Source organism: Taudactylus pleione, unplaced genomic scaffold (genome assembly GCF_031769625.1).
Source record: "Taudactylus pleione unplaced genomic scaffold, aTauple2 ptg000170l, whole genome shotgun sequence".
Classification (NCBI taxonomy): domain Eukaryota; kingdom Metazoa; phylum Chordata; class Amphibia; order Anura; family Myobatrachidae; genus Taudactylus; species Taudactylus pleione.
In genome coordinates, this window is record NW_028284572.1 from 5,435,944 (window position 1) to 5,463,115 (window position 27,172).

At 43.8% G+C, this 27,172-nt stretch overlaps 1 protein-coding gene across 1 annotated transcript in view; it reads right to left on the reverse strand.

The window, feature by feature from the left end:
• Nucleotides 1–27,172, reverse strand: part of GLRB (glycine receptor beta) — a 118,397-nt gene that overhangs the window by 63,407 nt on the left and 27,818 nt on the right. The window contains exon 2 of the mRNA XM_088475314.1: nt 25,952–26,103. Coding sequence (XP_088331440.1) covers nt 25,952–26,073 — 122 coding nt within the window. The 5' untranslated portion in view covers nt 26,074–26,103. The remainder of the gene's footprint in view (nt 1–25,951; nt 26,104–27,172) is intronic.

A 27,172-nucleotide genomic window follows, 5' to 3' on the forward strand; every position in this document is an offset into this window, starting at 1 on the left:
GAACACGGCACAACAGACTTTACTGCCGCTCTTGTCCATCTACCACAGTCTATTTCAATAAGCCGAGCTAAGGTGCCTGGACTGTATGCCCCCTGCAGTCATCCGCATCACACTGTTGCAGTCACATACAAGACCAGCGACCACGGTTTTCACTCTGGCTGATATCTACCTGGCAGCCGATTCCCGGTTGTCTGCCTATCTTGCTCAGGACCTTAACGGCTGAGCTGCACTCACCTTCCACGACTCTGGCTCACGTCCAGGACTGATTTCATTCAAGTGGTGAGTGGCCGCACATTCATTGCGGGAGCACGTTTTTTTCTCCAGAGGGAAAGAGACATTTGCTTTTCAAATCTGAGCAATTAAGTATTCTTTTTCAATATTATAGCCTATGAAACTTTGTTTATGATTGGAATATCAATTCCTACTCTACCATTGACATTTATTCAATTCTTGCCCTCTGGGAAACAGCACAAAAATACTCTTATTATTGGTGTTTATACGCAGAGTGTTACATTATCTCTGCTATGTGATTTTATATGTTGATCTTAGGAACTGCAGTTCTATTAGTAAGATTAATTATTGCTACTGTGTTAATAAACTCCTTTTAATTATTATTCTTGGTTTGTCTAAATGTCTCAGTGATCTCAGGCACAGACACATTTTTTACTCTAACACAAATAAAAAAAACCTTACTTCTAATGGAGTTGGTGCGATCTACATAGATACGTAAGGCACAAACAACATCCAGTGATGCTTCACTAGCCGAAAGGCCTGAAGCTTGCAAAGTCGGAACCACAATTTCTTCATTTCCCATGAAACCGGAAAACCACCCTAGGAAGGTACCCGGCTCTAGTACGAAGAACAGCTCTATCCTGATGAAATATCAGCAAAAGAGAGCGAAAATACAGGGCTGCCAAATCAGAGACCCTATAGGCAGAAGCGATAGCCAGAAGAAAACTGTATTCGCTGTCAACCACTCTAGGTGTACTGATTTCAGGGGTTCGAATGAAGGAGCCTGCAAAGTCCTGAGAACCAATGTCAAACCCCACGGGCTACCGGGGGGACAAAGGGAGGCTGAACCCTCAGAACACCCTGAAAAAATATTCTAAGGTCAGGCAATGGGGCGATCCTTCGCTGACCCAAACTGAAAGTGCAGAAGCCTGAACTCTCAGGGTGGCCAGACGGCGACCCCGGTCTAAACCAGCCTCACAAAAAGAAGACACTCGAGAAACCCTAACCACCCTAGGGTCACATTTTCTCAGTTTACACCGCTGAAAATTGCCAAATTTTGTAATAAATGCGACCAGAGGAAGGTTTCTGTGCCCTCTGAATTACAGAATTGGAAAACCCTTTTCCCTTTAAGACGGAGGTCTCAAGAGTCACGCTGTCAAAGACAGACGAGGAAGATCTGGATACAGGCAGGGACCCTGTATTAACAGGTCCAGCCTTGGAGGAAGAGGCCACAGAATGTCTATGGAGAGACTATGTAGGTCGGTCAACCAATGGCGTCCGGGCCAAGCAGGGGCTATCAGTATTACTGTTGCACTCTCCTGCTTGTATTTCCTGATAACCCTTGGAAGAAGGGAAAACAGAAGAAACAAAATACACCAGTCTGAAGTTCCAGTCTACTGCCAGAGTGTCCACAAACTCGGCTGCAGGATCCCTGGTTCTGGACCCGTACCTGGGGAACCTGTGGTTGTGCCTCAAGGCCATGAGGTCTACCACTGGAAGTCCCCATCTGTCCACAAGGCTCTGAAACACCTGTGGATGAAGAGTCCCCTCTCTGGCGTTTACTGTATATCCTGCTGGCTTAGGAAGTCCGCTTCCAAATTGAGGACTCCTGGTATGAACACAGCTGATCTCGCTGGAAAATGACATTCTGCCCAAATCAGAATGTTTGATACTTTCGCCATGGCAGCCTGGCTCCACGTGCCTTCCTGATGGATGAGGTAGGCTACTGTGGTGGCGTTGTTGGATTGTACCTGAACAGGCCTGCTCCTTTAGTATTTCCTGAGCTTGAACAAGCGCTCTTGAATACTGCCGTTAGTTCCAGAACGTTTATGGACAGACAGTTTTCCGTTGTCGTCCATTTTCCTTGAAACGTGTGTCGACCTGTCCCTGCTCCCCATCCACGGAGGCTAGCATCATTCATGAGGAGTACCCAATCTGGATCCGGAATGGGCGACCCTTGTTGAGACTGTACGTACGCAACCACCATGATAGGGACAGTCACACTTCTGGCAAGAGACAGATCGTCTTTACCTTTATTTGGAAAGCCGGGCCATACCCATGGCCGGGCAAACAACAGCTCCTGATAGAGAAAAGACTGCCGTGAGACAGGCTTCAAGTCTCTTATCAGTGGAACATTTAAAGGCGGATGCAGATGGTACTGGAAAGGGATATAAAGCCTCAACCTTTCTTGTAATATGGATTTTCCTGTCCGGATAACTCCATACTTCCTCCCTAAGTTCCGAATAGATGCTCAGATTTGGGAAACTGAGCTTTCACAACTTTCTGGCGTTTGAATACTGGACCCTTTCTTTGGAACGGTTCCACATCATTTATGTTTAGCACAGCTTTGACCGTTGTAATCAGGGAGGGGACATGTACTGTTGAAAAACTGTTCCTCTCCTGACAGTGACTCTTGAGAGGAGACCCGTGTATCCCCATACTCACCAGAAGATGTACCAGAATCTGAGGGCTGGACAGCATGTGAGACTGACCGCCTTTCTAGATTTTGGCTGTACTGGCCTAGCTGCTTGCCGCGGTTGCCGGAAAGCTGCTGAGGACGAAGCCACCTTCAGACCCGAGTGAGCATACATGTCCACCCAGGACGGATGCAAAGGGGGACATAAACATAGTAGGTTGCAGCTGGTGAGGGTACCCCATTATCAGGTCCGACGTAGGAGCCGCCAACCTGTATGCAACCTGCGCCATGATCTGAGCAAAGGCAACCCAAGGAGGTACCTGTCCAGAAGCTGGTAGATTTGACTGCTGTTGTGACTCCTTAAAACACTGACCACATAATCCATCTTGTATGACGTGCTGTGAGGACAACCCTGTTTACAGGCTATACATGACACCAGCTCTGGGGCTTCTGCCACCTGTCTTTCAGTTTCTTTGGACATAACAATATCTCTAAAGTTATCCAAATTCTGAGTATCAATGTGACAATCGTTTCACACCCAATATATCCCACACACCTGTCGTAGAGGGTTAATGAGGAGAAACAGCAGTGATAGGTTATGACTGACAAGGCAGCATAACACGGCAGATTTCATAAGTCACATGCAATGCACACAGATATACAATCTGATACAATATTATATTGTAACAGGACCTGATTAGGAGTCCCTCTCATGGGGTAGATGGACTCCCTCTTCACACACACGGCAGCAGGAAAAATAGTACACCAGTCTGGGGTCTCGTACTAGCTGGTCGGTACCAGTCTTTATTGTGCAACAAAAAAGGAAAACAAAACATAAAAGTAAATCCTAGCCCTGTCCGAGTGCTAACTAGACAAGAGGTTCCCTCTCTAAAGAAATAGTGGGGCCTACTGCCTCCACCATCAACACAAGCGTATGCACAAGACTTACAGGTACTTTTTAGCAAGTGTCTCTGAGCCAGCCAGTCTGCTTGTTCTCCCAGGTATGAGACACTAGCTTACAATCACACACAGCCTATATCAGCCAGTTCCAGGTGCAGACCCTAACGAGCCTGCTAACAGGCCAAAAAGGCCAAAACCCAGTGTGGCCTGTGGATGGAGCCCTACCTCTCCTCACATCCACACCCCCAGGTCCCAAACCGGCTTTTCAAAAGGCAGACACTCAAATCTGTTCACTGCAGACTTTCTCCTGTGGGTTTCAGAAACACAAAGGTCAAAAACCTAGGAGAAATGTATCTACCACTGACCACTTTACCAGTGTCCCTATCACAATATATATATATATATATATATATATATATACACACACACACACACTCACACATATATATATATATATATATATATATATATATACACACTAAGCTCTCTAGTCAACTACCAAACACCAGGTAGGATATAGAGCTCTGTATGACCTGTTCACCGCAGGGGAGGCATACAGGGACTGACCCGACCTCCTGAGAACACAGCCACCTAGAGCACCCGAAAGTGCTCCCTGGCCGACTCATATAGAGGGGGGTTTTTTCCCCTTCACATATATTTGCAATAAGTTCTTGGTCAACTACAAACAGCACACAAGACATAGGGCACAATTTACTATGCGGTGATTTGACGGCGGTTTCTATTTTATTATAAACCCCGGTGGTTTGGTGGCAGGTTCTATTCTGTTCTAAATCCCGGGGGTTTGGTGGCTATTTTGCAGCGGTTTCTAAATAACAGCCTATTCTATTCTAAATTAACTGACCTGTCACTTACCACCATCACTATAACCACATTGGACCATTTTTTCTAAAGGGACTACCAACTTGCAGGATACATCTGCTAAAGAACCCTATAACTTTGGACCGCATTGGTAATCGTATGAGACTGTTTTATACTATTCATGTGACATCAGCCAATGGATTCCTTTAATATATGAGGCTAGAATAGGAACCGGTGTACACTGCATATTGTAATATCCCAGACACTTAATATCAAGTTATTTTTATCAGAATTTTATAGTGCATACTGAGTATATATGTATATGATGCTATGCTATCTTATATATGCCAATTGATGTGATACAGCTCAGTTTTGATTGCTCAATTTGTACTTACTGTAAACTCTGGCCGATATACTGGCCGATAAATTGATCAGCCAATATATCATGCCCCCGTCAGCCAGTGTGTACAGACGATATGTCTGTGAACAACGTCGTTCACAGACATATCGCATTGGATGTGTAGCACAGCCAACGAACAGATATGTCTGTGTCTCAGACATATCTGTCCATCGGCAAGTGTGTACAGGCGATCAGCCGATCGCCCGTACACAGGGGTGCAGAGAGGGGGGGGAGCTGGGAGCGGGTACTAGTTACCCAGGTCCGGCAAAGTCCTCACACCCATCCACAGCAGCCCAGCACACAGCACACTGTCCGAGGTTGCTAAAGCAGCGACCCGAACAGTCTCCTATGTCAAAGGGGGGAGCAATCACGCTGATCGCGCCCCCCATTGGCTGTGTGCCGGGCTGTGGGGCACACAGCGCCCCCCTCCCCAGCACTGCAAAAGGTTTTTTTAAGTGGCCATGCATTCCGCGATTAGGCCACGCCCCTACCTGCCCCCCCCGGACCCGCTGAACGACCATCATTTGCAGATATATCTGTCAGGTGTGTACCCACCTTTATTCTGTTTATTTATCTAAGTTATTAGTTAAGGTCTGACTAACCTTTATTGAAACAGCTGCTTTGGAATTACTACTGTTTGCAGTGCCTGAGTAGTTATTTTTTCTTGCAAGTACCCAGCAAAGAACCCTTAAAGCAACATAAACCTAAATCACAGTTGTTTATTTGACTTACAGATTATGATTAAACAGCTTGGGGACAAAGAAGTTATGCATCATTCATATATCAGTTTTAATTCTTCAGTTATTTTCTTATGCATACTAGCTACACACAGGCTTCCCTTCGGCATCCAATAGGCCACACTACAACCTAGCCTATATATCATCTGAAAAATATTTCTCAGCCAACTCCTATTTTGTGTATTTAAATGTGTACCTTGTGCTGCACCAGGCATAAAAAGTGCACCTACCTTGTAAATCCCACAACTCACCATGATTGGTCCACTGTGCAACAAAAAGCTGTGCGTGCCTTAAGAGCTGCTCTCTCCAATTAGGTGTGAAGGTGGCGAATTGCCATTGTAACGGCGTATACTTCACAGCCCCAAACCATACTTGCCTACTGTCCCGGGACTGTTGGGTGCCACTCCCGACACCTCACAAGAGGAGGAAAGTCCCCCGCATCGTCCACCGGCCCCCCTGCGACCGCACGTGAAAGCTGGCAGTTCGGAGGGGCGATGACGCATTTGCGCTGAATCGTGTCAGCGTAGCACCGCCCACTGCTTTGTAATGCCGGCATTATAAAGAGCGGGGCAGTGCTGCGATGATGCGATTGTGCGGACACCCCCCCGCACCGCCCACCTCAGCCGCCCTCACCCTTCTTGCTGCACCGACCTGGCAGCTCTCTCCCGGAAGGGGCTGCCAGAAAGTCGGCATGTATGCCCCAAACGTCCCGATATCACCCTGAATTCGCAGATTGGGGCTGCGAACAAAAATGTCCGAGTCTGGCAGTACCGTAAGTTCGACATACAGCCGCACGTACTCGCGCCGCAAGCAATTCGCTGGTAATTGGGTCGAGCCCTTTGTATGCAGTGACCATCTCTGAATGTGGGGGGGACATGCCATATCAAGGCAACACTGGACTAGTAAAACTTGACTTGTATTTTCTCTTCAATGAAATCCACCTAAAACATTTTATTTTATTTTAGATAGAATTGTAGGAGGTGCAGTCTATAAAAACAAGACTTTCTGGCATCACCTACCGAATGTCAGCTTAAGAGGGTTGGTTTTTTTGGTCACATTGTAAATCTGGGTACACACTAGCTCGACAGGTCGGCAATCTGATTGGTAAGTGTATACACACTGGTACACACTTACCAATTCATCTGGGCATATAAATTGCCCGCCCAGTTGAGCTGTCAATCACCGCCGGGTCACACAGCATGTGTATGGGCGATCCGCGGGTCGCCCATCCATACCAGCAGAAACCTTTCAGATATATCGGCTATCTGCTGTGCTGCAAGGCAGATTGGATATGTCTGTGAACAATGTTGATCACAGACATATCCGCTGTACACACCCGGTGATGCACTATAAATATACCGGCCGTTCAACGGAACAGGCGATATATCTATCAGTGTGTACCCGGCTTAAGGAAAGTTGTCTTACTTGGATGGCTTGTTATTTTTTCCATGCTGATTGTTTTTATGCTGCTACAGGAAAGAAGAGACACGAGGCAAATATTTACACAAAGACCTGTGAGATGTTAACTAAAGTTTTGGTACCACTTACTAATCATATTTTGTATGAGAGTAATGGATTTAGGTTATTTATTTTTCCTTATTTGTTCTTCCCTCACTTGCATTTATTAATTTATCATCTAAACTAAACCACATATTTTGGATATTTTGAAATCAAGAGACACATGATTTGTCATGGTTGGATTAATGGCTGTCTTCACTTGGTCTTTTACTCTATAAACAGCAATAAAACATATATATATATATATATATATCAGATTTGAATTTATATGTTTAATAAAAAGAGACTGCATCTGGAAAAAAATACCCAGCAGTTACAGAAATATGTAAAACAAAATTGAACAGTAAAATAGTATGACATGGTGGTGGAAGTAAATACCATTTCAGTCACACAGGGAAAAGAACGATGTCGCCTAACAGGAAGCAAATCTAAATACACAAGTTATATATTATTGTATAATGTCTAAATTATGTAAAGTCTATAATGTATTTACTACTCATAAAATATTTTTCTCATTTAAATAACTTAATCTAAGTACCTATTACACACAAAATCACGGTGATAGGGGTTGACAGGCAAACCACACACAGAAAGCACTATCATTTTATAGCATGAATTACTGAAACTTAACACAGTCTAGGGCACAGTTTTAATAGTGATAGATAGATATATCAGATCAAATCAAATCAGATCAAAGCGCCTTAAAGTGCCACAGGAAACTACAAGGTGCTATTTGTGCAAAAGTACATATGTGGTTAAAACATTGCATAATTGATAGATAGTAGAAAGTAAAACAGTTGTTTTTGGCCCAATAGTTAATAAAGTATATATCAAGCACATAAATTTAAAAAGATACACATTTCTTTAAATACAGCTGTATATATAGATTAAAACAATAAAACAAGAGACATAAATAAAAAGTTAAAAGACAATGGTTCTGGATGAGGTAGATATAAGTGCATAAATATTCAAAAACCAAATTCAAAGCTTATCTTGTTTTTAGATGGAGAGGATCAAAATGTCAATGAGGTGCAGGTTCCTAATGCGTTTCGTCACTGGTTGACTTCTTCAAGGGGATGGTGAGTCTGTGGGATGTTGCTGTATTTATACCCTAATACTTTGGTGAATTTCCTGCATAAGGGTCCAGACATGATGTCACTTCCGGTAACATCGCTTCCAGTTCTGCTGGGAGACTGATAGCGTGCTTGATTCTACAAAAAACATAGGTGTGGGGGTCACAATCCGGGTCTGTTTCCCCTGCCGCCGGGTCACTTACTGATTCTGCTAGCGTTCCCCATCACATCCTAGACGCACAGGCTTCAAGCAAGATCGAAGCCTGCTACAGAGTACTGTAGTGACAAGTCCCGATCACCTGTTTGCAACAGCCAATCAAGTGATAGCCTGAGCCTTACCGTACCACCTGTCTCTGCTCAGTCTATCTCAGGTAACCCAGGGGTATATATCCCAGCTGCTGACTCTACAATGTCTAACCTCAGTTCCTATAGTGAGCTATACTGAGCTCCTGTTTCTTACTTGTATCCAGTTGGTGCAGTTTTGCTTCCTTCTGCAACACGGATTCCTGCAAGTGATCTACACCTGGGGCAGCTATTCCACTGGCTGCACAGAAAATCTCAACCTGTCCCAGCTATCCAAACCTGCAACTCGCCTGTGTATACCATTCTCATTGCATGGTGAGTGTTCCTGATTCCTGCACCATTAATGCCGCTCCTGGTATCAACATCCACTATCCATTCCGGTGTTTTGTCTGCATCCGATACTGCTACCATCTGAGTGCTCCTGGATCCTGGACTACAGCGACAACCCAATTTCAGCCTGGTGAATACGATCTACCACTCCAGCATTCCGGGTACAGTAAGAAGAGTTTTTTATTATATATCTATAGTATTAATCCAGTATCAGCCAGGTCAATCTATTGCCACACTCCCCTCTGATTGCACATAACAACTTGTCTTCAACACCGATGTACCTGGTGGTCTAGTGGGTACGATCCGGCATCTCTCCGCCAAGACTCGGGTTCGATTCCCGGTCAGGGAAGTGTTCTTCACTACATGCCAGGAGGTCTCCTTAGGTCCGCCAGCTTTCTGTACACGCCTCCAGACACCAGCACAGACGAATATCAGACACCGGGTTAACAAACAAATATTAGTTTGACAGTGGGGTTGTATAATGTAGTCCATAAATTCATCTATTTGTTGAATTGGGGTTATATGTGGATCTAAGAAATATTAATAATCTGGGATGGGTCTAAAGAATCTTTTAATCACTTTATAACACACATATCCACCAATGACATGGACCTGAAGTTCATTAGCAACTTGAACAAATCATCAATAGAATTTCTGAACTTGGTGCTTACAGGTGAAAACGAAGAAATAATAACCAAAAACGACATCAAAGAAGTAGATTCGAACAGCTACCTCCACTACAAGAGCGGTCACCTGAAAAAATGGAAGAACAACATACCCTATGCCCAACTCCACAGGATCAAACGCAACTGTAGTAAGGATGAAACATACAACGAACAAATCCAAACCTACAAAGAACGCTTCAAAAATAAAAAATATCCCGACAGGATTATAGAGGAAGCATCAAATAAGATTCAAGGTTTGGAAAGAAGTGAAGTACTTCAGTATAAGGAAAAGGAAAAAAAGAAAAAAGACTTCATTCCCTTCATCACAACATACAGCGCACAGTAACATATCATTAAAAAAATAATTGAATCAACACTGGCACATCCTCAAAGATTCTCTACCACCTAAACCACCTATTGTCTTCTAGAAAGCTAGGAATCTAAAAGACATACCTGTACTAGCCCCCAGCATGCTGCATAACACCAACGCCCAACAAGTTAGTGTTCTATCCAAATATCCTGGATGTTTTAAATGCAGCAAATGTAATATATACAGACATTTACATCCACAGAGAAAGACCTTCAAAAATCAACTTGAAAGAATATAAAATAAGGCAACTTATGAATTGTAACTCCACCTCCATCATTTATTAGAATGTGCATATGGAACTAAGTATGTGGGGAAGACCAAAAGAACTTTAAAGCTAAGAATTCAGAACACGTCCTAAATATCAAAACTGAAGTGGAAGGACACTTTCTCTACAAACACTTCACTCATCATCATGCATCCAACCCTGCAGAAATGACATTTAAAGTTATAGAACATGTAACCTTTGGGAGAAAGAGGAGAAGATCTCTCCAACAAACTATCCAAAAGAGAAATGTTTTGGATCTTCGAACTGCAGAAACTCTCTCCACAAGGGTTTAATGATAGCTATGACATAGCTCCCTTCATATGAAATAATTTGAGTCATATCGAGTTGAGGGATGAAGTATAAGTCCATATATGCCCTAAGGTCCCTGCATCTACAGTCATACCACACTGAATAGGAATCGGTATGAAATACCGCTGGCCGCAAAAGCAGAATGGTTCAATTCCCGGCAGCGCCTGGCCGACAAAAGCAGAGTTCCCGCCAGCGCTGGAAATCCCAATCGTCGCTAAGGTAAGTATAAACTAACTTAACCTAACCCTCCTTAGGGGTGCCTAACTCTAACATCCCCCCCAAGTGCCTAACCCTAATCCCCCCTCTAAGTGCCTAACCCTAACCCCCCCCTTCCCCGCTGCCTAAACCTAAGTCCCCCGGGGGGGTGCCTAACCCTGAGTCCCCCTCGGGGGTGCCTAACCCTAACCCTCCCGGGGGGGTGCCTAACCCTAAGTCCCCCCCGGGTGCCCTAAACCTAACCCTCCCCCCCGCGGCTGTCTGCTTGCGGCGCCCGGCATCCCTTCGATCGGGATGCCGGGCGCCTGTCTCCCGGCGTCGGGGAAATGACAGGCGTCTAGATATAGACGCCCGGCATTTCACACTCGCCGGGATATGACAGTCGGGAAGCCGGCTGTCGGCATTAAGGCAGCCGGTGAGCTTTGAAGCTACAAAGTGTGAGCCTGACAAGTACCCGTCCGGGAGACCAACAGGGAAGATCAGGTGCTGTAGATCTCTCCCTTGGGCAGGACAAAATACTTCAACTCCTTCTAACATCAGGGTCACACCCTCATCCTAGAAGCGAAGCACTACTTTGAATAACATGACTTAGACATACGGTATTAATACCGGAATGTCTACGTTCATCTTGACTTAGCTTCTTTCATTATACAGAGTAGAGTGTTACATTCCATCATCAGTATAGGCTACCGAGAACCCTAAAGTTCTGATATATACTCTTCCAAATTTAAAGCCTTGTCTTATGTATAAATTATTCATAAGTCACGTTTGGTATACATCCTCTCTTTATTTGTTGTAATATAGAAGGGGGCCACCTAATCTTATACCCCTATACGTATAACAGAGTGTATTTACACCTATGGCCACCGATGAACCACGCATGCGCAAAGGACAAAACCGACATGCCAGGCATCAAGCACACATGCGAGCAACATCTAGAAACTACAAGGAAGTGACGCAGAGACCTCACCGGAAGTGGGGTATGAGGAGCGGAAGTGACCGGACAGCGCACCTCTGAGAGATCGAAAACCATCCAGCGAATAGAAGGAAGTGACGTGGAGAAGATGAGAAGACCTCACCGGAAGTGGGGCACTAGGAGCGGAAGTGACCTGACGGCGCACCTCTGAGAGATCGATGTATTTCTTAGATCCACATATAACCCCAATTCAACAAATAGATGAACTTATGGACTACATTATACAACCCCACACCTATGTTTTTTGTAGAATCAAGCATGCTATCAGTCTCCCGGCAGAACCGGAAGTGATGTTACCGGAAGTGACATCGCGTCTGGACCCATGTGCAGGAAATTCACCTAAGTATTAGGGTATAAATACAGCAACATCCCACAGACTCACCATCCCCTTGAAGAAGTCAACCAGTGACGAAACGCATTGGAAACCTGAACCTCATTGGCATTTTGATCCTCTCCATCTAAAAACAAGATAAGCTTTGAATTTGGTTTTTGAATATTTATGCACTTATATCTACCTCATCCAGAACCATTGTCTTTTAACTTTTTATTTATGTCTCTTGTTTTATTCTATATATACAGCTGTATTTAAATAAATGTGTATCTTTTCAAACTTATGTATTTGATATATACTTTACCTTGCTCCGGGTGCCCTCCTTGTAGGGAAAAGCCATACAGCATATAGAAGAAACTCAGGCGGCACTCCAGGAGACTTTGCAAACAAAATTAGTTAACCACCAACGTGTTTATACATGTGTGTTCCTGAGGAAGGGGTCGCCGTACCCCGAAACGTTGAATAAACACGTTGGTGGTTAACTAATTTTGCAAAGTCTCCTGGAGTGCCGCCTGATTCTTATATATATATATATATATATATGTGTGAGTCCAATTGGTCCGGCACTCTCTGCTTCTCATTGGATTAAATTACCTGGGTGCTCACACAATATGACACATATAATGACACGGTGACGACGAGGCTGAGAGCATACACCTATTGGTGATCCACTGTAAGGGGGTAAACTAACTCAGAATCGTGCCTGGTCTGAATTGAAACACTCACACAGCATTGCTCAAACACGGGAGACTTTTGACAGCTGAAACACTTAAATTTACCAAGTATCGTGTTCTGCTGAATCGTGCTTTTCGATGATGTGTTTGTTTCTCCCTGAGTTCCATGTGTCTGACAGCAGCCAAACACACCCGAAAATGCAGCCTACACATATGAGTGAGATATGTGAAAGCTACATGTGCGTATTCTGTTAAAAAAAAATTACAACAAAAAAAAAAAATTAGTGGGGTTGCCCCCAAAAGCATAACCAGCCCTGGGCTCTGTGAGCCAATCCTGGTTCTAAAAATACAAGGGTCAATCAACAGCCACGCGGATATGATATATGCTGCATATCATTTTAATCAGCAGAAGCTGCTTGTGCTATCTAGTCGCATCGTTGTGTGAATAAGACGCATTTCAAGGTAAAAAGATGCACAAAAAAATGTTCAGCGCTACCAAGTCACACTGAGCTCCCGCTTTATGTGTGGTGCGACATGTAGCACATGGAGGATAGATGTATGTGGGCACATCTGTATGGATGAAATATACAATGAAAAATGGAATCGATATGTTATACATATTGTGCAGGTGTGAGACGGCTGGTTTATAAATTGTAAGTGGTGGAGTTTTGTAGTGGCATCCTGGAAATGGTTCCGTTATAAATGAGACAAAATTAAGAACCATTTATGAGGATTTGCCTATAAACTAATTGTCTATAATAAATTTATTTGTGGCACCTTAGGGAGAATTAAGATATATAAAAAAATATAGGCACCACAATTTTTGGTGAACACAAGACAATAAATCATCACCACGAAAATATAGGAGTGGTGACACCATTATTACATAAAGAACAGTAAATTGTTAAACGTTTCTTTCTCACATGACTTATATCAAGAACACTGTGTTCTTGATAAAAGTCATGTGAGACTGAAACGTTGAACAAGGCAGACACAGTTGTCAAGTTTGATTCTTTCATTTCATCAGACCTGTGAGTGCCGCCTTTCCCTTTCTACATATATATTATTTATATATTTTCTTGGGTCACTACAATAGAGAGTCTTCAATTAGATGATTCTATATACCGATAGTCCGTGAGTGCCCCTTGTTGGAACACTGGGCCTGATTCAGACCCGCTCGCAAGTGCATAGCGCTCGTAAGCGGGTCGATGGCCGGGCAGTGCGCACTGCGCGTGCGCGAGCCCCGCAGCGAGTGAGAAATTCACTTGCTCCGGGGCTCGCTACAAACGATGTTGATCGACAGCTCGCCCCGTTTTGTAGGCGGGGAGGGGGGTGGCTGGACAAATGGAGGAGTTCCTGAAGGAATGCTTGTCATTTGTGGGCGGCCCTACTGACATCACTCGTGATGTCAGTAGTGAGCTTCCTGCTCTATTTCAGCAGGAAGCTCACTGGGGCTTGCGGGAATGAGACCCTACCACAAGGGTCTCGTCGCAAGCCCGATGGTCGCGACCATCGCGACCTTCTCCTGGCCGCTCGCAAAAGCTGTGGGTGGTCACCCACAGCTTAGCGAGCGGCCAGGAGGCCGGGTAAAAAAAAAAAAAAAGCAGCCGCCCTGATTCAGAGCGAGCGCTCGCTTTTTGCGAGTGCCTCTGAATCAGGCCCACTGTTTCTTTCTTGTTTGTATATACTGAATTGTTCCCGGGTGCACCACCCCATTGGAAATTTAATTTTACAAGGATAACTATGTAATTGGGGAAGGATGGATTAAACATCACAAGGGTCTGTGCGGACTATTCTTGGCTTTTTTCTCTAGTAGAATATGCCAGCTATTTATCTATACATTTCACCAGTATATTATACAAGTATTTCCCCAGTACTGTACATTATATAATGAACTACCTGAAGTCATTAAGTTTTATTATGTGATGTCGTCCAAATCCATCCAGTGGAAGGCGCAGGACGGCTCCCTGGGTGAAAGTTCTGCTCGGTGCACTCCGCCGTGAAGTCCAACTGAGACCCCAACCACTCCATTAGGCATACCAGACCAATTTCCACCCCTCTGTGAAGTTTTCATCCAAATCCATCCAGTGGAAAGCCCAGAACAGGCTCCATAGGTCAAAGTTCTGCCCAGCATACACCAACGGGAGGTCTGACCAGGACCTCAACCCTCTAGTATGTCTTCTGGGATCCAATGTTACCACTCTGTGAAGTTTTTTCCCAAATCCATCCAGTGGTAGGCACAAAGGAGTCTCCCCGGGTCAAAGTTCTGCCCAGCGTACACCAACTGGGGGTCCGACCAGGACCATAACCCCCCAATCGTTGCAGGGATGACCTAATACATAACCAGACTGACAAACAAATAAACAGACCAAGTAATTTTATCCCTAGTACATCATACCAGGATTGCTCAGTAGATTATACTGTACCATCAGAGTTTCTGTAATTTTTAAAGGCATGCCACCCTACTTGATACCTACAGTACTCCATTACATTAATCCATCTGTAGTCCTATACTTTATACTAGTAATTGCCAACAGACGGTCCTAGCCTTTACCCACTGCCCCTATATAACCTTCCTGCTTTATTGTCATATTTGTTTGTTACAGCTTGCACATTTGTTTAAAATGCCTGCTGATATGTTATTACTGCTCGGTGTCTCTTTCTTTGATTAGCTGTGTTTTGTTTTAGCTTATTACAGAAATGAAGAGTAATGTGCAGCCCCTTTGAATGTCAGAAAGTCTTTAGCTTTTTATATAATGGAAATAAGGGCTGGATATTACGTTGAAGTGGAATTGTCATATTTAAGGAGACTGGGTTCCCGGCCAATTAGTTTCCTAAGCTCTAATTAGATTTGCATGCTTCAGAAACATTGCCAAACCACTGATCCATGGGAAGATAGTCACCTGCAGGTAATTTCTTCATGCACAGCAGGTTTCTTGTATAAAGCAAACATGACTGATTCTCTAAAGTTGGCTCAAACACAGACAAACCACAGAGCTGCATTGTTGCAGGACAAGCCTGAACTGTGCAGCAAGAATGGAGCATTCCTTAAGGATTAATACATGTTCTGTCGCTTTGTTCTGTACCACAGAAGGAAAAATAGTGCTGCCTTACAAAAGTTTTTTTTTTTCTTAAATAAGCTTTTAATTATACATCTTTCATGCTTGTCCTTTTAGTCTGATTTTGGCACAATATCAGAAGGATGAAAGTGTTTCTGTGCAGTGGGCAGGTGATATTCTACTTTGAGTGAGTGACATATATGCAAGTATAAGGTGTAAGAAGTGCAAAGTGGTTCCAATCTGCTGTGAGTGGTGAGGGCTCTAATTTTTTAGGAGTGCGTTTAGAGAGTGAGCATTTAGGGGACAGTTTAGAGTTGTACCCAAATCTGTTTCCCAGACAGATCTAGCAATTTTTCTCACGCAGCGAATGCCCCATACCCAAGCTTTTACATGCCAATTTGGAGTTGTATACATATCAGTCACTTCCCCACTTGAGGCTGAATGGGTGGAACAAGTGTTCGCGCGTAAACTAAGTTTAGTGAAGGTATGTAGTCGAAATTGTGGACTATGATGGTTTCAGATGAATCACTTGCTCCAGGTATAGAGCTGATAATGATGATGACTATTTGAAGAAGTGTGTGAATAGGGGAGATGCAGTCCTTTAAATGCGTACAACACATAACACAGTCTAATATCTGCATTTAGTTCTGTTCACACAATAAGCTCCCTAGTGATGTAGCTGTATAAGCAGCTAGTGCCACATAAAGGTGAGAAGAGAAGAAACATAAAGGTGCGTATCCACTACACGAGTAATGAAAGACTGTATGATTACAACATTGTTAATGTACAACTGTTCATTATACTGTGCAGTGCCCACACTGAACGATATGTCGTATCGCTGGTCGTTTCCGGCATATTCACTGCACGATTAATGAACGATTGAACGATAACGATGTCATAATCGTTCAATCGTCCATTTATATCGTGTAGTGGCTATGCACCTTAAGACTAATAAAGACTCGCAACAAAGTGCATAGTCTTCCTTGGGAACAGCATTCTGCTGGACTGCCAAAGCCTAGGCATCCTTTGTACTGTGATAAATGTAGGAAAGAGACAAGATCGTGGGTGCTAGTGTGCAGAGACTGTGAAGTTGTGCTTAATTAATTTATTTACCAAATCTTATTAAGGTAAATGAGCAAAAAACAGTAAAAACAGTGGAAAAGGTAAGAACAATTACTTCCCTTACCTGCTGACTTCCCTCTTTTACAACGTTGTATGGATTCAAAATGAATTTCCATAATAAAGAGAGTTTCAAGTAAATAAGATCATCAATCACAGGGGTAAAAAATGGAGGCGTTACCAGAAAGATGTGACTGAGGAGCATAGAGATGTCATGGAGGTCAAGGCTCCGAAACCTCGGGCTCTGCTCACTCTGGGCTTGATTCAGACCCAATCGCGAGCGCTCGCAAGCAGGTCGATGGTGGCCCAGTGCGCATGCGCGAGACCCGTATAGCGGCGGGCAAACCGTCGCTCCGGGTCCCGTACCAAAGGGGGCGTGCTGTCGATGTTGAGTGACGCACGCCCCCTTTGGTGGGCGGGCCGGGGGCGTGGCTGCCCAGACGGAGGCGTTCCCATGGGAATGCCTACCGTCTGGGGCCGGCCAGACTGACATCACTCTGTTTGAGCCGAAAACACTCCAGGGCTTGCGGCAACGAGACCCTACCACAAGGGTCTCGTCGCAAGCCCGATGGTCGCCATGGTGTTGACCATGGCGACCATCTTCCTGGCCGCTCGCTATAGCTGTGGGTGGTCACCCACTGCAACACGAGCGGCCAGGAGGCCACTCTAAAAATCAAGAAGGACGGCCCTGATTCAGAGCGAGCGCTCTGTCAGAGCGTCTGGCTCTGAATCCGGCCCTCTGTTACACGATTCAGCAACGCAAAAAAACACTTCAACCATCAAATATAGAGGTTCACCTGTCATAGCCTATGCGTATCAAAGAGAAAAACTCCCTGATTATTGGATTCCTCAAAGGTTAAAAAAGCAATCTACTTTCAGATGATTTTGATGCTTGTGCTCAGATTCTAGCAGGCAGAGCCTCCTCCCATTCCAAGTGCAACACAGCAAGGTACAGTGGCCCTGATTCAGAGCCGGACGCTCTGACCAGAGCGCTCGCTCTGAATCAGGGCCCACCTCCATTAATATGGAGCGTCCTCCTGGACGCTCGTATAGCTGTGGGTCACCACCCACAGCATATACGAGCGTGCAACAAGATGGTCGCGATGGTCTTGACCATCGCGACCATCGAAACTGTGAGCAAAAGCCTGCGGTTCAGTTTTTCAACCGCAAGGCCAGGAGTGATTTTGGCTCTATCAGAGCCAAAATCACTCCCACTGACATCACTAGTGATGTCAGTGGGGCCGGCTTCAGACGGTAGACGTTCCCTTGGGAACGCCTCCGTCTGGCAGGCACGCCCCTGACACGCCCACCAAAGGGGGCGTGCTGTCAGTCAACATCGACAGCACGCCCCCTTTGATGAGACACTCCGAGCGAAGGAAAGTCCTTCGCTCGTCGGGTCTCGCGCATGCGCACGACGGAGCTCCCTCCGTCGTGCGCATGCGCAGTGCGGACCATCGACCCACTTGCGAGCGGACAGCCGCTCGCGAGTGGGTCTGAATGAGGGCCAGTGTTGGAAGGATGGAGATACCCACTTCTGCTCCTGTGTTCAGGCTGACTAGTGGGGGCACCTTCCCTGTTGCTTAGCCTGCTTGCCTGTCTGTGTCTGTACCGCTGTGAGTGGTGGTGGAGCTCAGCTTGTGCAAGTTGAACCAGTCTAATAAGATTTGGTTAAGAGACTGGGACCACATACATGTTTGCACAGGTGTGGTTGTCCCTTTAGTTGTTTTTGTACTTTGGATCCACTGTCCTTTTAAAAAGCCTGCAGAGTAAAAACTGTGAATAGGATGGGTGACAAAAAGCAACAAGGTTATCAATTTTTGTTTATAAAATGTTTTGTGAAGGATGTCCTGGTATGCCTTATCTTTACTGACACGGCCCTCCCTAATAATATATATAATTTTCCTCCAATAAATAAAATGAGCATGTCTAATATTTTTTGTCTCATTTGTTTGATTTGGTTCTCGTTATCTACTTTTAGGACTTGTGCGAAAATCTGAGGTAGTTTTAGGCCAAATTTCAGCAGAAATATTGAAAATTCTGAAGGGTTCGCAAACTTTCAAGCACCACTGTACATAGGGCCCGATCCAGACCCGCTCGTAGGCTGCGTTCGCACAAAGCCGGCTGATGTTTGCAATGTGCGCATGCGTATAAGACGCAGACTCAACATCAACAGCACGCCCCCTTTGGAGCGAGACCCGGAGCGACGGTTTGCCCGTCGCTATCCGGGTCTCGCACATGCGCACAACGGAGCCGGCTCTGTCGTGCGCATGCGCACTGGGCCCCCAACGACCCGCTTGCGAGCGCTCAGCACTCGCGAGCGGGTCTGAATCAGGCCCACAGTCCAGACCAGGCAGCTTGGAACTTTTTATAGGCAACGGACACCAGAACTATCACCTACTTCATGTGGCTGCACATGGGACCGGATTCAGACCCGGTCGCTTAGGTGCGCTCGCAGTGAGCGATTTTCACCCGTCTGCGCATGCGTACAATTCGCAGTGCGTGTGCGCAAGCCAGTCTTTGCGATCTGATTTTGGTTGCTTGTAAGCCACTATCAGGTCGCTACTTTGAGTGACTGACAGTGCCGTTTGAGGGTGGTAACAGGGGAAGGTGCTTGTAAAAGGGGGAGTGGTGTTGCAGGCGCAGGCGTGTCAGGCCGCCAAAACGCTGTTTAAAGGGCTTGCATACTTAGCAAAGTAGCATCATTGTACACGTCACCTGCATGTATTTCAGCCCGCACTGATCGCAGTGCTTGCGGCGGGGAAAGACAACCTCAAGGGCTGCGAGCAGCTCTGATGGCTCTCGATGTTACCGATTAATTCTACAGTTCCTTACGCCTCGCATTGCGGAAGCTTCACTTAAATATCCGGCCCCTTTTTGCTAGCGAGCGGCCGCATCTTGCAATCAGGTCTGAATGTGCTTCATAGTGTGTATATAATGATCAGGTAAGGAGATCTGCATATAATGAATATCACTCATTACGAAAGCCAAGAATTAAGAGTACCGAGATTTCCATGATGCAGCAGTAATTTTAGTGTAGCTTGAAAAGTCTAAAAAAGAAGGTGACAATTTGGGGAAAAGAACGTCCCTCAAAAGGGTGTTCAATGGCATAATCAAGGTCATCAATGGCATATGGAATTGTAGGGGAGAATAAGTACAGGTAGAAATCATGAAAAGCAAAATTTGATTTCCGACAGGGAGGGATTTTAAAGCCAAGAAGCTTATCCAAGGAATGTGGCACAGAAGATTTAATTCCTGGTCAGGAAGGCCAACAATTTGCCAAATTGGATCTCTAAATTAAAATATCTGTGGTGAGGAGTATAGTAATTAATTTTTATTTTTGAAAATTAGCATCATTGAGAGATTTCTCTAAAATGCATGTACACTACCTTTGTTTATTACTTTCAGAGAAATTATTGTTACAGAAATTTATCCCTGGTTATGGTTATTCATTATTAATTTAGGTGAGAGGCCACATGTCCCATTTTATTTACTTTTCACAGACATTACATTTTAGAATGAATGATTGTCACATTTGTGGAGTCTCCCAAGAGGCCAGTAATGATACTACATGAATAAATGTAATGTCAAATAATACCCCTTTTACACCTAAATTCCGGGTCTGACCCGGAGTTGGAACAAAGTTCCTATCCGGATCAGACCCGGAATTTTGCCGGCGCTGACTCGGGATATTCCCAAGTCAGCGCCGCTCACACCGCAGTCGGGTCTGCATAGACCAGGCTTTTGCGGAGTGAAAGTGGACGCTTGGAGATGACGTCATCTCCAAGCGCCACTGAAGCCGGGCCAATCGGCCGGCTAGCAGCGCACTCCAGGTCTTCGTGACCCGGAGTGCGCTGTTCCCATAGCAGGGTTTCACGGGCTACGCCCGTGTTAAACCCTGCTAGTTACCTGGGTTGGATTGCCGGGTCACTCGACCCGGCGATCCAACCCTCTCCCCTTTTACACCAGGGAGCTGCCCGGGTTAACCCTTCAAAAACTCGGGTTTTAGCTCCGGTGTAAAAGGGGTATTAGTGTGAAACTAGCAGGAACGTCGAGATACAGTAAAATTGTGATGCTCCAGGTATCAATTTAATACGTGCTACAGCAGTTGGAGAGCAACTTGACCATACGTTAGGTAAATGACGAATGTATCATCATAGGATACACACAGATAATTGCTACAATCCTGAGATTACCTTGTGTTTCAACAGAGAAATGACATCCAAGGGGCAGATTCAATTAGTCGTGGTGTTTACTGTACGGCTAAATCTCCAATTTTATCGCCCAGAGCTATTCAATTAGAAAATTACTCCTACAGCATTTTTGAGGCACATGCAGAGTCTCACGCATCCATGCATGCAAGCATTTAATCTAAAAGTTTTAATCATCTGCATTCAATCCTAATTTTTAACGGTCACACTGTGTACATATGTATGATAATAAGTTGTCAACATTTATGTACATAGAACTAAAATTGTAGATGATAACAAACACCTCTATATATTCCCATAAGAAATATTAAAGATAGGGGACAATGTATAATTAATCTTAATTAAAAATATCAACCTAGTATATAAAGCAAATATTTTCTACCAAAGAGATTGTGTAATCTGATTAATCTACCAAAGGCCTTTTCTGCATCTGTAGACAAAACCATAATAGGAATCTGATGTTATGAGGCACAGAGTCGCACGCAAAAGCGCATGCAGCATCTTTTGGTGGTTGCCCGTCTGTGTGCATTTGTGTATCCAAATATGCAAGCACTGAGACGCCTACTTTTAGTACCTGTGCACGCTGTATACGCTGGTGCATTCTTAATTATACGTCACCATCGGTCGCACCTTGGAAAATTGCACCAGCCCGAAGTCAGGTGCAGTTTTTCCGTCTGACAATGGCCTGAGTTGCAAATAATTGACATCGGCATTGCACGAAGCTCTGAGTCAGGCCCACAAATGCATATTGGTAAGCTTTGTCATAATGTCCCACTCATCTCTCACCTTCATAAAATCCATCTGATCAGGATGAGTCAAATATATGGGGTGTAATTAGCATCCTGCCAGTTGGGATGCCAGATTTAATCCAACTGGGACATCCCTAATACTGAATTTTGGAGATAACACCAGGTTCGACACTATTTAACATCCTTCCAACAAGAAAATACTTGCGAACAAGGAGCTCATTTTTTTCGACAAGCTATAGATGTCACCACATACCCCTTCTGTTCTTGACTAGGTGGTACAGGCACACCACACACATCCATAAAATATTCCCCTCCATATCTTGCACCTGTTGGAGATGCAATTCAGCTCCTGGTAGCCTCTTTGGTGGGATTGACCTGCTACATCCTCATTTTGGAAGCATGTATTCAACAGATCTAAAACTATATTCAATTGTGATGGGCCAAAGGACCCCACTTTCTGGCTCCTCTGTCACACTTCATTACCGATCAGTGCCTATAAAAATTCCCTCCAGCCCTCTCAGCAAAACAACAAGGATGGGGATTCCACCTCCCTGGAAGTCAACATCCCCTTCTACTATTAACAGACTTGAATTCCAAATTGGACTACTACATGTCCATGGAAAACTTAATTCTTACCACTCCAGATAACACTACTAATTTCTGTGCAACTTGGCTGAGTTGAATGGAGTTCAAACAATTTGATTGTTCTAAACATTATATTTCACACTCAACTCCGCACCTTAGTCTCTCCTCAGCTGCCTTCTAGATCCTCACACTCAGCGTTAATCTCCCTCACACTCAGGATTGTATGCTGTATATCAATGTCCTACAGGTCTCTATTATACTCAACACCTCACTCGCTGTATGTGACCACATTCAGACCCGTGTGCGACTGGGAACTAAGGACCTGATTCAGACCTGCTCGCTAGGATGCGTTCGCTCATAGCTGGTTGATTTTCACATTGTGCGCATGCATCGCAGTGTGCGAACCAATGCGAGAGAACGGGAAGCGTTCGCTCGCTGCGCATAGACTGCCCAGCAGAGTGAGTGACAGGAGAGGCCGTTTGTGAGTGGTGACAGGGGCTGGCCATTATAAACGGGGGAGTGGAGGTGCAAATGCAGGCGTGTCTGAGCGTCTTAACGGTGTTTCAGCGGTGTGCATAATTAAGAGGCAGCGTTATAGTACACATCACCTGGCTGGTTTTTACACTGAAGTGCTCGCAGTGCTTGCGGTATGGTATGGTCTGCCTCAAGCGCTGCGATCACATCGGATGGTACCCAATGCACCGATGTTTGCATACACTTGCTGGAGATGATGTGCGCAAGTGGGCGTCTTAAGATAGGCTAGTGGTCAGATGCATACTCAAAGCGATCACACGGCAAGACATAGTGGGCATGCTAATGCACTGCCGTGCGATCACCTGCCTTGCTGTGGGTTGGCCGGATTTGCATACGCTGGGTGCGAGCGTACACATCTAGCAAGCGAGTCTGAATCAAGCCCTAAGACCTCTATACCGAAGTACTTAATATGCTTTCTTTGTTTGCTTATGTAGCAGTTTATAATGCTCCCTCAAATTAGTATATTACTGAGGGTGTATGTAGAAGGGGCAATATGTGTAAATTGGTAACAGCGCACGTTATATGCTGCAGTTACCACTTCCCTGCATGTAGGTATGTGCCCTTGTCATTATCAGCGTCACCATCTCTAGAAAGGGCACTGAAGTGGTGAGGCAATGTATGTCCGTCAACTGCAGCTATCGATGTCCCTGGCTGCAGGAATATGCAAGCTGGTACCGAGCTTACAAAAAACAGTTTGTTTTCCGTAATAGCGCGGGTGCCGTTGTGTGGATTTCTGACCGGCGCATGTGCAGATTCACTGCAAGCGCCGCTCAGATGTTGAAAGAGGGAGAGTGCAAGTCGCTGGACAGGTGAATTAGTACTCTCCCTCATAGGCAAAGCAAGTAATAATACATGCGGGAGGTGTACAAAGCAAGTCCAGTCATTTACTGCCTGTTAGCCTCCCCATCTCCCACTGAGAAGCTAAATCCTGTATGTGAATCAACAACTTCAGACCCTTTGATATGGTTGTTTTTTTAAATTATGGATCCCAGCGTTATTAAAGCCTTCCTTTATTTCTTGGGCTCCCATATCATGTGCATCGGTATTATTATTGTCATTGTCTCAAAAATATGTCTGGGTTCCTCAATAAGATTTTCTTTGTGCACAATGGAGACAATGCAGATTTCTAAGTATTTGTACAAAAGAAAGATGCATGGAAAAGACGCACATATTCGCCCATATGCAGATCTAGGCTTCTCCAGATGTGCCACATCTTCATCTGTAGCATATGTGCCTAATTTGGTACTACTATGTGCCCTCTAGCATGCCCCTGCATCTGCCCTATACTAGGTACAAAAATTAAGGCTTCGAAAAGGCGTATTTCTGCTTATGTAAATGTTTGTATAGTCCACATTTGCGTAAACAAAGTCACTAAACTTTGTCTATGTAAGAACACCCCTTCACACCCAGTTTTGCCTACTGAATCAGTAATGTAGATGTGATCAAATTGTTTATGGCTCTGAATTGCCCGAATTTAAGTGCACCCATTCTCTGAGCTTGCGCAACATGATTTCTTGGACGATACGCTTCACAAAATGACATACATTCAACTCTGCATCAGCCCCAATAGCTTTAAGAAAAAATTACTGTATACAGCTTCAAAGTCCACAAACACAGGAGTCAATTCGAAGTTTAAATAGAGGGGTGCATGGTCTCAAGAAGTACTATGGTCTCAAGAAGGATGAAACACTGTGATGATAGAAGGATGAAACACTGTGATGATAGAAGGATGAAACATTGTGATGATAGAAGGATGAAACATTGTGATGATGGAAGGATGAAACGCTGTGATGATGGAAGGATGAAACATTGTGATGATGGAAGGATGAAACATTGTGATGATAGAAGGATGAAACGCTGTGATGATAGAAGGATGAAACACTGTGATGATAGAAGGATGAAACGCTGTGATGATGGAAGGATGAAACGCTGTGATGATGGAAGGATGAAACATTGTGATGATGGAAGGATGAAACGCTGTGATGATGGAAGGATGGAACATTGTGATGATGGAAGGATGAAACGCTGTGATGATGGAAGGATGAAACACTGTGATGATAGAAGGATGAAACGCTGTGATGATGGAAGGATGAAACGCTGTGATGATGGAAGGATGAAACATTGTGATGATGGAAGGATGAAACGCTGTGATGATGGAAGGATGGAACATTGTGATGATGGAAGGATGAAACGCTGTGATGATGGAAGGATGAAACGCTGTGATGATGGAAGGATGAAACGCTGTGATGATGGAAGGATGAAACATTGTGATGATGGAAGGATGAAACACTGTGATGATGGAAGGATGAAACATTGTGATGATGTATGAAAATATAATCTATGTGTGAAAACTGTTGCTGATCAAATACATTTAAATACTTGTGGAAGGATGTAAACTGAATACAAATTTCAGATGTTCTCAGTCTGCATAGGGTTAAAATATCATATCAACATTTTTTGCTCCATTTATTTATCGTTCGATGGTAAATAATATTATATTACAATTCCTAATGAGGGGCTTTATTTACGAAGCTTCAGCTTTTGTAAGCCGCTGCTTCGCAAGTAAAGCCAGAGAAAATAGTAATGCCATCAAAGGTTTCAAACCAAAATGTAGTAATAAAAGTAAAATAGACACACACTTAAACATCTCTCTCACATCTCCTTTACCGGGGTTATCAATGTAATTATTCCTAAAAGTCTTATAAAATTAACCTTTTCTCTATCGTAGGTTTACCAAAAGAAATAAAAGCATTCCGTTGGCCACACTTTACCAGATTAATGTACCAGACAATAAACCAATACTTTTAGGTAACAATATAAAATTGTGCCATCCAAAAAAACAAAACTAAATCAAGTAATAATGTGTCTAGAATCCTACTTCTTTTAACAATCATATTATGCTCATAAATACATAACTTTAAATGGACGTCCCTTCAATTACCCACTGGAATGTTGCTCTGCTTGTGTTATGTACATAATGTGACTTACTCTTCCCATCTTGTTATGTTGTGCTTGTGAACTCACTGAATATTACACAGCACATATTTGTCAAAGCAAAAATATTTGATATACAGTACATGCATTTTCCAATTAAGACTTATTAACTACTTTAAGGAAATCATTTAGTTTGTTAAAATATAAACAGAATAAAACATGTGACGTACGAAGGGCAGAGATATTGCTTCTTTTTTGATTTCCCTTTTTTTGAGGACTTCTCCTTAGAATGTACGCCATCCAGCCACAAGGAAAACACAAGGAACGCCAAAATCCCCAAAATGAACTTCATCTCGATACATTAACTTCAGGACAACAGACCCTAAAAAAAAAAAAAGTTTGTTAGTCTACAGAAATATAAGCTGCACACAATTTACATATTGTTTATAGCGATTAAAATAAAATACTGCACAAAGTGAACCAATAGTAAATAAAAGAGACATATCCTTCAACAGTTTTTGACACCCAAAAATGGAACAAGTTTGCCACTTTAGTCCTTGATGCAGAAAATAGGACATGCGTTGTGTGGTCACTTTGAGTGGTCAGCTTCATGGGTGTTTTTTCAATTGCTTTGTAAATGTTTTCCAATAACTAGTTTCCCTTGTGATTAAAATTCTTTATTAACATATTTATAAAGCACCAGCATATACCATTGCGCCATACAATTGGGAACACAACGGTAATAAAACAAGACTGAGTAATAACATACAAACATAAAAGGGCCCTGCTTCCATGCTTACAATCTATATAGAAATAGTTATTTGATACATGAGGATCAGTGCTACATATTGCAAATTGGTCCAGGCAGATTGCAATGGACAAGAGAGAGAAAGTATTTAGGTAATAATTTATTGGCATTGGGGGACATTTTTTTTTTAATTTTAAGTGTATCATGGACCACTTTTGTCACTATCACCCATGTGAATGAAGCACTAGCATTCACATGGGTGACACCCTAATTTTAACATTTTAACCCTAACACCCAACAGCCCAGGAGTACAGCGCTATTCAGCATGGGGCCAGTACTCTCTAGATGAAGGAGCCAGCTGTTTTCTGTTTGCATCAGTATTTTATTTAATTTATTTATTTTTAAACATTTATAACAGGTTAGATAGCTTAAACAGCATGTGGTTTGAGCTATCTTTTTTAATTTTAATTACCACAATTTGGCAAGATGCCTCTTCATAATGAGATGATTTGCATTCAAACAAAGTCACCAAATGCAGTTAAAGACCTTGACTTTTTGTTTCATGTGATTTACTATATGGTTTTGCCTTTAGTGAATTTATTCTATTTACAAAGAGTACTTCAGAAAGCATGAAATCAGCGGTTTGGTGAAAACACAATTTAGTAATTTTGCCCCTTAGCATTAACAAATTTTGCACGTTTTG